Source organism: Homalodisca vitripennis, chromosome 4 (genome assembly GCF_021130785.1).
Source record: "Homalodisca vitripennis isolate AUS2020 chromosome 4, UT_GWSS_2.1, whole genome shotgun sequence".
NCBI lineage: Eukaryota > Metazoa > Arthropoda > Insecta > Hemiptera > Cicadellidae > Homalodisca > Homalodisca vitripennis.
Genome location: NC_060210.1, coordinates 93102847 through 93118887, shown reverse-complemented (window position 1 = coordinate 93118887; position 16041 = coordinate 93102847). Strand labels below are relative to the sequence as shown.

The 16041-nt window shown below is 32.2% G+C and overlaps 2 protein-coding genes across 3 annotated transcripts in view; one reads left to right on the top strand and one right to left on the bottom strand.

Moving 5' to 3' along the window:
* LOC124359770 (zinc finger protein 883-like) overlaps positions 1-2480 on the top strand; it is a 44042-nt gene extending 41562 nt beyond the window's left edge. For both annotated transcript variants that reach the window (XM_046812785.1, XM_046812784.1), the window contains exons 9-10: positions 123-307; positions 2325-2480. In XM_046812785.1, coding sequence (XP_046668741.1) covers positions 123-307; positions 2325-2466 — 327 coding nt within the window. In that variant the 3' untranslated portion in view covers positions 2467-2480. The remainder of the gene's footprint in view (positions 1-122; positions 308-2324) is intronic.
* Positions 2481-10720: 8240 nt separating this feature from the next.
* Positions 10721-15729, bottom strand: LOC124359769 (U1 small nuclear ribonucleoprotein C). The gene is made up of 2 exons (XM_046812783.1): positions 14973-15729; positions 10721-10938 (listed from the first exon to the last, which is right to left on the bottom strand). Exon 1 carries the CDS (start codon positions 15459-15461, stop codon positions 14973-14975), a length of 489 nt encoding a protein of 162 aa, XP_046668739.1. The 5' UTR covers positions 15462-15729; the 3' UTR covers positions 10721-10938.
* Positions 15730-16041: the final 312 nt, after the last annotated feature.

Genomic DNA, 16041 nt, shown 5'->3' with positions numbered 1-16041 from the left:
TTTCACTAGAGAATAATGTTAGACACAAGTGTATTTGATTTTTTATTTAATTTCTTAAAGAAATTTTGTTGCATATAAATTAGTTTCTGTATAAATGTGATGATTGTACTCTCTTTTTAAAGGCATCCCACACCACAGAGAGACCGTTCTTGTGTGACATGTGCGGGAGTTCTTTCAAGACTAGAGGAGCTACACAGAGACACAAGCGAGTGATGCACTCTACCAGTGTGCCAATGTTCCCATGTACTCAATGTGAACGCACATTCAAGGCCAAGACTGACTTAAACAGGCATAGGAAGACTCACAGGTACATGATAATCAAAGAGAAGGCTTAAGACAGGCCTTCAAGATTACAATTTTCTGTCTTGTACCGTAAATTTTATACTTTCATTTTGATTTGTAAATGAGATTATTTATTATTACTACTAGTATTATAAAGAGGAATCGTTAGGCACTGCTACCCGCTCATCACTGTGACCAATTATAGTCTGTTGTAATGTAACCCTGCTAATTTTTCCCAAAAGAGTTGTGGACTCTTGAAAAATAGGAAGATTCTTTTACGGTTCACACTTGCTATTTCTTTATTTCGTACAAAAATTAGACAATAACCTGTGTTAGTAAGTTGCATAATGTTGATGTGTTGTTGTCTGCAAATAGTCACAGCAGACTCATTGAATATACTTATTTGAAGATTTGGTGGATTCCAGACTCAACAGTATTGTACTTATTTAAAATTGTTATCAAACTAGCCCATTAAATCTTCTGCAGTGAACTTCAATTAAGTTACTTGCCTTTGTCAATGAAATTGAAGATAAAATGTGTAAATGCTAATTTGTAATGGCTTTTATTTAGATGAAATACAGATACCATAATCTGTTAAGGAGAAATGGTATTTTTTCTATATGATCAGAAATCTTTATTTAAAAAATCTTCAAGAAATGTAATGGCGTCAATTTTATAATAAAATATATTAAATTCTTTATTTACAATGTCAGGGCGAAAAACTCTTGAATCGTGTAGACTGATTGTTTAACAAGCCAGTTGTACAGTTGTCTTTGAAGTGTTTTTCCTTGTAGGCATTTCTTGTTCTCTAGTAGTGAATTGTAGAATTTCCGTCCTGCATAAGATGGTGTTTTATGTATTTAGTAGTATGATGAGGAGACAATTGGTAGTTAGCAGCTCTTCGAGTGTTGTAGGCAACAGTGTCCTTTCCTCTTGGCCATTCCAGTTGATCAACATGCATAACCACTACATGAATATACAGAGCCGTGACTGTCAAGATTTTGAGAGTTTTGTAACCCTGTCTACAGCTTTCCATTGGGGTGAGATTGGCATTTGCTCTTGTGGCTTTTTTTTTAAGTACAAATAATCTTTTGAGGTTGTGCTCGGAGATTCCTCCTCACACAATCAGGTCATATCTGATGTGGGATTCCACCAAGGCATGATACGCTGTCTTAGCTGCCACCAGCCCTCCTATCCATTTCATTCTACAAACCGTATGGACTCCAGAGCTAAGTTCTTACTTACTATGTCAACATGAGCAGTCCAGGAAAGGTCAGAATCTATTGTTAAGCCCAAAAATTTAGTTTGCTGTTCTGTAAAGATGTTATGAATTTTTTGTATTTCTTCATGTTTGCGACTAAAATTGAGTTGTGTTACTTCAATGGGTTTATTGCTAAGTTGTTATGGAGGCAGTACTGAAGTGTTTTATCTATTGTGTGTTTAATGTAAGAAATGAGACTTTGAGCATTTTCATTCTTAGTTATATAAATACAACAAATTTTTTATGAATTACAATATAAATTAAAAATACATCTAACTAGTTTAAAAAATTAACAAACTGTTTTTGTTCACATAAAACATTCAGAAGACAGCATCATTTGTTCTTATTGTTTTTCAAACGATCTAAAACTGTTGAAGAGTTAGGGAAATAGCTAGATGTGATGCTTGGTAGTGAATCCTCCCCACTCCATATTGGTGAGACCATTTTGACCTGGCTTCACTTGCCACTTTCCCAGTCTATTTCTTTGGTGTGTTCTTTTATCTTCGTTCATATTATGAGCAATTAAAAAAGTGTTTATGTAATATAAGGTTACCTTTAAATAAAAATCCAAGTATGTCACTCAAGTTTTACTTTCCATGATTTTTATATTGTGAAAAACTTAAGAGAGCAGCTGAGTGACGAGTCAGTCCTAGAGATCATTTAGCATTGGCATATTAATTTTAAAAATAAGTTTATTTTGTCTTCTTATAATTAATATTTTATAGAAACACTATATTTTTGTTTTGTATAAATGTAGATCAAATTCTAGTGATATTTTCAGGTTAAAAACGGAGGCTACCATTGTGCCCGGAGTTATAAGTGGAGCCAATGTACAGGAAGATGTCATCAGCACACCCATCACCATCCAAGTTGTGTATACTCACCAGTTAGAGTCTAATAATCCAGATGGAACAAATAAATGATTTTTTAAATACAATTCAGTTTGTTTTTATTTTATATACTACATAAACAGGCCATGATACAGTGTAATAAAGCTGTTGTTCTGAAATGTAATTTAACTTTCCTATACATACATATGTGTGTGTGTGTGTATATATATATATATATATATATATATATATATGTGTGTGTGTGTGTGTGTGCAAAGTTATAAAAATTTTGTCTGCCCTAATTTTGCAACGAGTTAAAAGAAAAAACTAGGATTATCTATAAATTAATGTTACCTACTTTATAGTGAATCCAATAACTTAAAGGGAATGTGGAGAGCTCCAATTAGTTGAATGGCATTCTCTCTCATTTTAAATTCAGCAGTCCCGTTAACTTGAAATATTTCTCAATATTTTCCTATAATTCTAACTGAAGAGTAGTATTTATGTTACAACCTGATCTTATAGTTTATATTGGTCTGTATGATATGGGCATACAAAGTATGAGTATTACCAGAGGAATCAATACAGTTTGTGGAAGAATGTTTGTGTTTTAATTTTATAGCTTAACAGTTGGTACAAAATTATATGAATAATACAGTATTTGATACATTTCCTCTATGGGGCGGCCTATTGCCATGCACTTAAGCATAACTTAATTTTACACTAGTACTGAATTATTTTACATTATTTTAATTAAGAGTATAATAGTGGTAAAGAATGCTTATATGAAGAGGCCAGCTTTATTTTGTAAGCAATCTGAATCAATTATTAGGCTGAATACAGACAGAACTTTTAATACTGGCCCTCCCTTCCTTACATAACCTGTCACTCCACTACCGACAACTATGAATGGTTTATGTAGCTCTCAATATAATTTATTTATTCCGCTTTACTGCATTCACTATAATCCTCTGTAAGCAATCACTGTATATGAGATGATGCTCTGTCGGTTTCTTTTCTCTTGATTCTGGAATTATACAATTTTTTACAAGATTTTATTACTTTTAATTATTCACTTTATATTGATACAGTAACTAATTAATTGTGTGAGTGCATGTTTTCATTTTCATGGGGTCAACTCGAGCCTACATATGCGTATGCCTATGAGCCTTCTGCCCATGTAGGCTTATTTCCTAGGTCACTAATATTTTTAATACTTTGTAATTTTTCCAAATAATTTAACTGCAAATGTTAATGAATGTAATATATAGATTGATTTCATAATTAAGAATACTTTATTCATAAAAGTGTTATGTACATATTTAAAAAAAATTTTAAAGTAATAATTTAAGAATCACTTTAACTATATTTAGCACTTAACACACATTTCAATATACCACTTGCATGATGACTCTTACATGAAAATAAACTAAAATTAACAAAAAGGGAAACGCTTTATTTATATGATCAATTAACCAATATTTTAATTAAACATACTTTTACCAATATATAGGGCCTCTAAAGGCAAAACCTGTGCAGAGGTTCCTTCATTCAACATTAAATTGGTGTTAGCTCAGATAAAATGTTGTCAATTAATTTTGATTAGAACAACTTCCATTTATCAAATGTCTGCATTACATCAAAAATCTATGCTTATGTGCAACTCTGTTTGTATGTTATTAACTAAAATTATAATTACTAATTAATTTGGATTTTTGTGGTATTTATTTTATGTTTAAGGAGTTTGAATTTTAGTTTTTACACTGCGTGCATGTAGCACATTTGGTAAAAAATTATGATTCAATTCAGTACATACTTAAGCTTGGCAATATCTAATATCCTCCATCTTTTTGACTAATCAGTATGTATTTAGTTCAAAATAGCTGTAAAAGCTCCATACCAAAGAATTTTACGGAACAGTTGAGATCTTGTCATTTATAAAACTGAGTCCATGTTTGCCAAACCTAGCACCCTGTCCTAGAGTCCAAACCTATATCCTTTATTTCTTATAAAGTATCGCCTGATATCCAAAAAAACAGTAAAAGAGTTGTTTGTTGAGAGAAAACAACCTGGTAACAATCTTAGATATGTTTGGAGTTAAAATGGAAGAGCCTGCCTGGCTAGCAATGAAAATGTTTATTGTCTTCCTCCTACACCACAGACAATTCTCATATGCTTATTCCATATTGGCATTGATCTGTTTGGAAAACTATAGAGCACAAATCCATGGGACAACTAGGTTCATTCTAGGAATTATATAAATTTTCATACACAGTATCATATAGGATTTCTGCCTTTAAAACTTTCACTTTGTGACTGGTGCATTGCTTTGTGATTCTATTTGCAATGGCTATGGGCTCACTGTGCTCGGTTGCTTCCTTAAACTGTAATCGCAGAGTGAACAGTTCATTGAGTCATATTAGTGCCCTCACAATGTCAAAGTAACAGCATATTTCGTTACTAGTCTTGAAAGTGACCTATTCCCCCAACTGATCGAGATTGTATTTACGCATGAAGCAAAGTCGACCGTGGAAAATGCTATCAAACCCACAATACTTCTGAAGAAAGTACTGAACGATAATTTTCATCACGATGCAAAAAGCAAAAAATATATTTTAATACATTATCTGACATTTCATAGTCTAGTAATATTATTCTTCACTAAGGAAACGTAACACTATTTTATAATTTATTTTGGTGTTAAAATCGGCTGTTTGAACATAGGACATCAGTGATCCTTTTGACAAAATTGGAAATTTCAATTGTTTATACAAGGGAAGAACGGTTTACATAGGGAAACTAATTTTCGGGAGAGGGAAAATCAGCTGACTTAGCTACGAGGAAAACAATGAATTTTGCAGATCCCAGATGTATTGGAAAATAACCCACTACCACACAGAGTGATGAAAACTAATTTTCTAGTATCCAAAATAAAGTAAAAAGTTTAAATGTTCACTGATCATTTGCAGCACCCTAGTTGGTATTTCGTTCATGCAAACACGACATTCTTGAATAAATATTTTCTACCGAGTATTATTTTAGGATGAAAATATCTTTATAGTAAAGCGTTGATTATCCAAAAGTAGGTCATACAAAATGTTGGTTAACCGAAAGCCAAATCCCACTGAAATTTTACGATTGATTAGCCCTTTCCGACTTAGGTTGTATATTACGATTATGAAGACTAATGTTATTGTCGAATATGTGCTCTTGTGCATGCCTACCACTTATTCCTTTGCATCGGTAATATTGTTAAAAATCATAAAAGTTCATATTCATTGATAAATATATTGTATCAATAAGGATTGTGTGATATATCGGCAGTATGATTTATAGGATCTATATCATCTACATTACCATGCCAATGAACATGCAGTGCTGCTCACGAATTAGTTCCTCTGGCAAAATTAAAAACCAGCAAGAGTGTGGGAGTTGGATAGTACTGGATTGGTCAAACAGTAATAACAGAACCAGCCGGCAGAAGCGCATGCGGCATAGTGCTGAGCACGATCAACACAGTCCACCATTTCACTACAGAATATTGTTACGTACAGTATTGTTCCACGTCCACCTAACTTCACTTTGTGTCACTGAAATTAGGCTTTGACCTGTGTGCTATTGTTCGTTGTGCTGTGTGGTTTCTAGCAATGTCGGCAAAACGTAAACGTGTTATTCTCAGATTATCTGATAAACTTAAAATTCTAGATCAATTAAAAAAGGTGCAAGTGGATCAAGCTTAGCTCGTGATTTTGGCATCGCAAATTCAACAATAACTGACATAAAAAAAAAAACAGTGAATCTATCACAAATTTTGCGTGTGTACTAGACAGTGAAGAGGGCAGCTTGCATAGAAAAACTATGAAAACAGCAGAAAATCAGAACTTGGAGACTGCAGTTGCTACACAAGGTTCATGCTGGTAAAAGGCCAAGGTCAACCCATAAGTGCTCTTTGATTTGCGAAAAATCATTGGAAATGAACAAAAAACTACTTAGTGACGATTTTAAAGCTGCCACTGGTTAGCTTAAGGGATTTAAATCTAGGCATGGGATTAAAGAGATAAACATTCAAGGGGAAAAGCTGTCAGCTGATACTGATTCTGCTGAAAATTTCAAAGAAATGTTTACGAGTTTGCTTGTTGATGAAGGATATGAGGACAGTAGCATCTACAATGCAGATGAAACTGGGTTATATTGGAAGAAAATTGCCGACCAAATCCTTTTTTCTAAAAAGTGCCTGGATAAGTCCCGCATAACAGCTATGGTACACATAGGCTACCTTTGCTACTCATTGGAAAATCTATAAATTCACAATGCTTTAAAGGAATAAAAGAATTCTGATTATCTACAAAAACCTCGTGGATGGATACTAAAATATTTATTGAGTGGTATGATAGTGTATTCATCCTAGAGGTTAAAAAAACATCAGATGAAAACTGGGGATACTGGAAATGTGCTATTGGTAATTAATAATACAGTCATCCCTCAAACCTTTCACTTGAGAGAGAAGATGAAAAGTTCAAGGTGATTTTTCTGCTCAGTCCTTCAACCCATGGAGTAATGAGTGATTGAGGCCTTCAAGCATTATTACAGAATAGCATTGCTTCGTAGTGTGTTGATTGACCGAGTAGAAAATAAAATAATCCTTAAAATCTACAAACATACTAACTTAAAGGATGCTGTTTACATGGCTGCAGAAGCGTAGGCTGTTAAAGAGACTAGAACAAACTTTGTCAAAATAAGGCCTTCAACTGAAGTACCAAGAAATGACATCTGTTTCAGAAGTGGTTGAGCTGTTGAAAGAGTTCACAATTTGAAGAATGTGATGAGTGGCTACAGTGTGATGAGGATGATCCAGACTATAAACTATTGACAGATGACAACGTAATAGTGCAGGTACACGAGCCTGAAGATGACATTGATGAAAACAATGATGACATCTCAGTTGAAAAAGGTCCAACTAATAAAGAAGCCATCCAGTGTTTTGAGACTGGCATTATATGGTTGGAACAGCAGGATGAATGTGATACTATGTAGCTGTTGTCTTTAAAACACCTACGAGACTTAAAGGAAAAAGAAAAAGGGTGTTAAAACTTAAGCAAACAAACATGTTCAACTTTTTCTTTCAGTTTTGTTCTGTTTTATCTGATGCATTTAATTTTGGGTTGATTTTGTACTCTTCCCATTTTATTTTAAGTAAATTTTCTATGATATATAAATCACTGAGCTAACACTGTATTTACTATATGTGCAATCCCTACTTTGTGTTGCCTTCACATAAATCAGAAACATCTTTACTCAGACTTTACACATGGTGCACATGAATGGTGTCAAGAATATAAACACAACAAATATATTTAAATATACAAGTTTGTAAGGTCCACAATAAATCCATAAAAGTTGATCAAAAATAAACAACACTAATTATGAATAATTTAAATAAGTATAAAATAAATGGTAATATAAATACAAACAATATTCATCCATTATGAATTTCAAAAAATTAATTGAAGTAAAATAATAGTAAGTTAGTTAGGTAATTTCGCAATTTAATTAGAAAAATTTTGGTCTCTTCCGATAATTTTAAGTAATTTGGAAGTATATTGCAGAATTTTGCACCCTTATATTTTGGCTTTTTACAATAGAATTGTAAATCATAATCTACAAACATTTTATTTCTATTTCTGGTATTATAGTTGTGAATGTCGCCATGAGGTACTAATGTCACATTATTTTTTACTGACAGTATAGTGCTCTAGATATATGCACTATAAACCGTCATTATCCCCAATCGAGGGAAATGTGTTTTAACTGATTCATTCCATTGCAATTTTAAAATAATACGGATTGATTTTTTCTGAATGATTAAAATTGAATCAAAATGTTTGCCCATATAAATACCGAATGTAATATGTGAATGAATATGGGAAAAAAATATATAGACTTTACTGTTCGATGTATATATATAATTTTGACATTCTACAAAGAGCATAAAAACCAGAATTAATTTTTGAGACGATCTTATCTGAATGTTTATTCCAATTTAAGGAACTGTCCAAAGTTAGGCCTAAGAATTTTACCTCTTCAGCTTTCAGTACAGAAACTTAGTCAATTTGTATATTGGGACTAATTTGATTTCTTCCTCTATTTGCATTAAACTCAACATAAACGGGTGTTTGTTGGTTCAAAATTAAATTACTTCTTTGGAAAAACTGATTTAGATTTTACAAACTGAGGAAGGCTGACATTTTGACTTCCTCCTTAGATGATGCACTAACTCTCAACGGTTGATGCACTAATCATCAGCGTAAAAACACAACTTTTTAAACTCTGGGATACTTTTAAGGTAACGGAGGAATAGCAAAGGTCCCAATATTGATCCTTGGGGCACCCCAAAAATGTTTGTTTTAAGGTTGATGCATATTTAATTGTAAAATTTTTTATCTAGATGTTCATTTTTCACATACTGCTGTCTTATAATATATGCTCTGATATTAAAAGGTGCTATTGTGTGTTCTAGTCCTAAAACGTTTTTTTTTTTTTTTTTTTTTTTTTTTGCAATTCCACCCATTACCCTAACCTTAACAAAAAACTAAATATTTTTACAGTGATGTTTGATTATCTAAAAACCCCCTTCACCAATTGTTTTGGATAATCAACGCGCTGCTGTATTTACTATTCTGATATCCAGCCAAAATCTATGTAAAATTTCATCTAAATCTGTAAACTAGATTGTATTTGATTAAGTATCAAACATCATTATTCACAAACTTTTGTATTTATAATACCAATAAAATTATTTTTTCATTAACTTTGATTATTATTTAAAAGTTATAACTAACTACTTTCATGGTTTATTAACATTTTATCAATAAAATTTCTTCATATTTGTTTTAGCATGTGTATGATTATTTCTATTCCTTTTGTCAGTTGTCTTGTTAGAGAAGATGATTTAAAATATAAGAATAATAAAGGCAATTACAACACATACTAAACTTATTATCTGCTGCTCCTTACAAATGCTGCAGACTTGATTTTTTTATACAACTTGAAGAGTAATGTAATGACTTCATGTTCCATTAAAATTTATCCATTATGTTGGCACAATAATTTCTCAATTTTGGATAGTTTGCTGATTGGCTGAATGTCTTTATTCCACTCGCTTGCTAATCTGCATTTGGTAGATTCATGTTAATAAGTCAGTTAATGATTTTGCCTAAAAGTAAAAGAAAATTAAAGACATCAAGTGAAAATGTGAAAATCTATAGTTTATTTGAAGAAATTGCTCAGCCAATTATTTCTTGTCCATTCTTGATAATTTTTCAAAGCTCCTTGTGGTATTTCGTGTTGGTACATGCTCTCTGTGATTATTGATTTGTTGGACAATAAATCCAGAGCCTTGTAAATTGCTCACCAAATAAATCATTTATAAACACCATTATTTGTTAAAATGACCACCCTTTCAATAATAAATCCTGTTCTAAATTGTTAGTAACTCAGCCATTATAATATCAAATAAAATAAAACCTATGACAAAAATTAATAAGAAGTTAAATTTTCTTAACAATTCTGAAATTATATATAACTGAATGTTAATTTCTTCCAGTTCACACTGTGCAACTGTACAAAATACTGCTAACCAAATAAACTTTTTTAAATATTTCTGCCTCCTTTTGGATAGTCATCATCAGTTAACAGATCTTCAATGTGGTGTGAACCGGAAATAGTTGGTGCTTAACTTCAGGTTATATTTTATTAAAATCGTTGATAAATCAATCTTATTTTAGACCCTATGACAGCTGGTACATTTCCATATGTGAAGTTATACTTAAATTATACACACATACAGATGATATGTGTGTGTACAAATTTGTTTTGAAAGTACACAATTTTACTAAACTTACAATTTTTAAAGCTGAAAACGTTTAGTACATTAATAACAGAATTTTTTTGTAAAATGCGTATTAATTCTAAAAACTATGAGTCATATAAAACTACTACCCATTTTTGTTCTTTTATTTTAGTAATCATCAACATACTATATGAGTACAATAAAACGATCTTGATAAAGCTTAATTACTTTACACACATTGGCCCCAAAGTGGCACAGAGTCTGGTCTTGGGATGTCCATGCTGTATGATTCTGTAAGCTCTGAGTGTGAATATAATTAATGTATGTTTAATTATTTTAGGTCACCTGACGATATAATACGCTCAACTGCAAGCTTTCTGTATGTATTCAACATCAATTGGTTTCCACATGATATTAACAATAAGTTAGTAAAGTTATCAAAGATAACTCTTAAATATTAAAGGATGTACTGAGAAAAGGAAAGAATTACACTTTACACTGATCTTATAAAATACTTATTTATCAGTTGAACACTGATCTTCTCACTTATCACAATGAATAAACACAAATAAATACATCAACTTTTCATGTACACTAAGTGTTCCAATCTGATTCTTCACAGTCATTATAAAATAAAAGTACATTGTATAACAAATAGATGTCAGTCCTGAAGAAATAACTGAGCCACCGTCTTCCGTAAATTACAGGAAAGCAATCTGAAAAAATAAGTTTTATTAAAATCAAATGTGTAAATTTATTATGTTTCATTTAACACAAGAGACTCCAACCTTTGTCACCAAAAGGCCAGACATTTATTTAACCCACTGTGGAAGACATGTGCAATGGTTATGTACCAAGAGGTACTGGACCGAACAGATATCATTGTCATGGTCTACTGGTTCCTTTACTAAGAAGATAATACATTTCATTGTGTGTTGTTACAGGCAGCACTGAATTAACATATTATTAGCTATTGTGCAATTATGGATCACTACACCTAAAAATCTTTCTGGAAATGAAAACATACTACTTTAAGCAGTTGATAAAAGTGATTTCAGATTGTCATAGCTAACGTGGTTATCCCATGTGGGATAGTTAAACATTATCGCAGGAAATATATTTTTTTAAGTGTTTATTTTCACTCCTGGGCGCAGCAATGTCCAACCGCTTGCAAAAAAGTGGTTGAAAGGGTCTTCTTTAGACAACTGTAATCAAGTATTCACATACATTAAGGTCAGCTGATAGGCCCGTGTTCCTCTTTTTAGCATATAAAAGTTAACTGTTTAAAATTTACTTGAAAAAAATTACTTTTGAAACAAATGTTATGTGTAGGCCTACCCTTTAAAAACTGAAATTTAGATCTGGGGTAGATTACAATAAGTGGACCCGGTTTTTTATATCAATATTGACAAACAATATTACTTAATTATAACTTTCGATATACTTAACCGATACTGATTTTTTAACAATAACTAACTTGTAACAGCTATAAACACTTTTTCATATAATAAACGTATTTTCTTTTATAAATAATAACAGACTGTCCAAAGCTTGTGGAAGACCATGAAACAAAGTTTAAAAAGTGGCGTATAAGCCAACCTACTTGCAGATCATCTCTGTGTAAGGTTGTCTTGTATGCTGATGATACAACTCTGTTATCATCAGACAGAGACTCAAAATTAAATGATGTCGTTATGGGCTATATGAGGGAAAGGTCCTATCTCTGGTTCTCGGCTAATAAATTAACTGTTAATAATAACAAGACCGAGGAAATTGTCTTTAGTTTACGTAATTCTGAAAATAAGTCTGTAAAACTACTTGGTATCAATTTAGACTCAAAGCTTAGCTGGGGAATCCATACAAACCATTTATGTATTAGATTAGCAAGAGTAATTTTTATACTAAAAAAAACTAAAATTGTATACAAGTCTTAATCTTGTCATTAGTGCATATTACGCTTTTTTTAATGTACACCTTCTGTATGGGGTTTTACTGTGGGGCAATTCTAGTGGAGCCAAGACTGTGTTTAAGTGGCAAAAGAAAGCCATACGCTGCATAGTAGGAATTAGCGACAATGAGTCCTGTAGGCCATTTTTTGAAGAACTGGGTATACTTACGCTTCCATGTATATATATATATATATATATATATATATATATTACACAGTTTAGTTTTTGTTAAGGAAAATCTCAACTCTTTCAATCTTAGAAGCTTTAACCATGAACACAACACTAGAATTAAAAATACAATTGATGTACAATATGCTAGGTTAAGTAAAACTCAACAGAACTATGCAATAACCGGAGCTAGGCTATTCAATAAGTTACCATTAAGTGCTAGATCAATTTCTGTTGCAGAGCGGGTATACATATATATATATATATATATATATATACATAGCTGTACTATAATTTGAAATACTGATGATGTAAGCCTTACTCAGTTTGACATTTTAGGTAATTTTTTAATTGTTTGTTAGTTTGGATAAGTTAATCATATCAGTGGTATGATTGTTGTGGTACAGCTGCTTATTATACTCCAGCCATTGATGCTGCTTCACCATGCTGTGTGGAATTAAAATCGGCACTTTGGTATTATCCGGGGACCACTCTTTTTGGAACAGTTTTTCTTACTAGGAACCTAGAAGAACTACATTATTTGAAAGAACATATTTAAATTTGGCTTAGGCCTACTGTGAAGATTACGTATTATTATGATCATCAGTTCTTGTTTTCTGCCTCCTTAAATGAAGTGATGTCGGTGAGAAGTAGGTCACTCTGTCCCTATTTGCTATTAGGCTATAAGTAGGTAAATGCATATGTAATACTGGCTGCAGTATAATAAGTGGCCACCAACACAATTAGATGACTATTGAATGATATGGAATCATCAATATTCAAGACCATCCAAAGCAGCGTAGTACTTACAATTACTTCAGCCAATCTGAAATGGTATTTCTGCAGGTACTGATGCTGTAAAAACTACATTTATTAAAATGTCTTAGTTTGTTTGATTTCAACTAAACAAGTACATGATTTTCAGTATATTCATAATATAAAATTTAGAATGTTAAAAAAATCTTCTTAAGTGCTTTTTTATGCAACGTTGTGTTTGTTCTGACTTTTCTTGTAGCGAAATACTATTAGATTTCCACTTTTAATTCTAGTTTTCATCACCTCACTACAAACAGGATACTTGATTTTTAAAGAGGTAGCTCCTTCTCTTGCAACCATTTAATACATTGTTCAGTGTTTGTAAAAACATTTTGAGTCAATAACTGCATATTCATCGCCATTGTTCTTGTCGGTCACCAGCCTTCTCCTAAATAAACTAAATAACAGCTGGTAATGACATCACTTGCAGCAACTGGTAAGTTAATGATGTCACTAGTCTAAATAAAACTAGCAATGACTAATTATTAATATCTATAGGTCAAATGTCATATTCGATAGTATTGTATATTTAAAATCAATAATCATCATCCGATTGTGTTGGTGGCCTCTTATTATACTGTAGCCTGTATGTATTATAGATATAAAGAGATAAAAGCCCTCACATGATCTGAGCTTGAATTAGTTAGTGTCAGTGACGCCCTCCCTCACTTCTGACAAAAAAAAGGTAAACATCCCTTCAGTTACCTAAATTCTAGCTCAGACCACGTGAGTGCTAGTAAAGGGTACCTTTAACTTTGGTACTAATAGTTAACATATCTACGATAACCTAATCTAAAACTATTTATATTGCCTAATAACAAATAGTAGATGAAGACAGAATGGCCATCGTAACAACATGTAATAATGACATGTATTTTAACAGTTTGTCACAATACCTTAAAATCTTTTATTAATTGCATTATGAAATCAATCAATTCAAATTTTTTGCATCTAATTTAGTTTTATTTCTTTAACCAGTGGTATAGAAAACCTTTTCACATTAACAGCTTAGAATTACGAAAAGTTATTGTTTATATTTTTTAAATTATTTACTGTGCTTGTAGCAAATTACAGAAATTTCTATAATTAAATTTCAAATTTGCCTTTCAATAAGACTTCACGTTATTATCCAAACATGATATAATTGGAGCATGGAAACCCTGGTAGGGTACGATACGCGGACCCGGTTTTTTATATCGAAGAATGTAGTCTTCGATACCTAATATTCGCATCTCAAATCCTAGACTATCAATCGATATAAAAGTATCTATAGTCCTCAATAACAAACATATGTTTTAAATTAAAATATGAATTCAATATTTATAGTGATCAAACAAATTATTATAACAAAAATTAGGAAAACTGAAGATGACCATATTTGCTCCTCTCACAGTTGCAGTTGTTTCTTTCCCACAAATTTCACATAATGGGGTTTTCGGTACGAGTCCAACATGTTGAAGCCACAAAACAATATATTTGATTTATTTCTTATCATCTTTTAAAGCAATGTCTTGTAGTTTTCTAAAATTGACTGCCATTTTCAATAATTAAAATTACTTATGTAAAATTGAAATGTTACCTTAAGTTACACTTGTATTATTTTAAAGTGTTTACAGCTGTTGATATAGACTATTTAAGTTAATAATTCAAAATAATTAATCAGTATCAATTGATTATATCGATGGTTATGATTAGGTAATATCGTTTGCCAATTTAGATATAAAAAACCGGGTCCGCTTATCGTACCCTACCCGGAAACCCTTCCCCCCAAATGTGTATGCCTACAGCTTATGCTGAATATTCAAAGTGTAACCTACCTATTTCATTGGTTGCAATATTGGAGGTCGCATTGGACCCATTGGTCCCATGGGACCCATTGGCATCATCGGTCCCATCATTTGTCCCATAGGTGGTCTCGGCATTCCCATCATTGGTGGCATTGGTCCATGAGGTCCCATCATCATAGGTCCCATGCCAGGATGCATTCCAGGTGGTCCAGGCATCATTGGTCCGGGGCCAGGCTGAGGAGGACCTGGAGGTCTCATTGGACCCATGGGTCCCATATTCATGTTGGGAGGCGGAATAGCAGCTCCTTTAGTACTGGCAAATGGATTTGATGCAATTTTGCCAGCTTTGAATGCAGCAGTTGTGGCATCAATGAGATGCTGAGCTTGTTCTTCCATCCATTTTTGATAGTAGAATTTAACATTATCTTTATGTTTCCGTCCTTGGCAGTGTGTTTTTCTGACAGAAGGTGAATCGTGAGTAAGGTACGTGTCACAATAATCACAATAGTACTTAGGCATTTTGAGTAAAAACCTAACCTAAACAATACACTGAATCTGTTACACTTTATAAAACTTGTAACCTGTGTGTGTAAAACAAATATTAAGAAGAATCTTACTGTACACCGTCTTCAGGCAAAATTCGAATTAAGTTCGTATAATAAGTCATACAATGTAAAATATACTTTTAATAAACAATTATGCACAACGATCACAACCTAAACAAGCCAGATTACAGAAGGCACAAGGCACACATTCAGTCACATTACACACAGTGCAAACACTGCAAAGCCATGGCCAAAGTACTTTTTTCTGATTTGCCTATTTTGTACCAGGCTTTTGCTATACACCATGAACCCTTTTTGTGATGTTCTCTAATTTGTGATTACATCATCTGCTTAACTTGATCATATTCTTTCCGAACTAGGATAACAAACTACACAAATTAGTATGTTTTTATAAATATATTAACTATTCAAAAGTAATTTTATCTTCGAAACAATTGTTTTACAGCTTCAAAAAGTAAATTTTCCATAATAATAATACCAATATAAATTCACCATATAAAGTTTACATTATTCAAGTCTTTATTTATATAAGT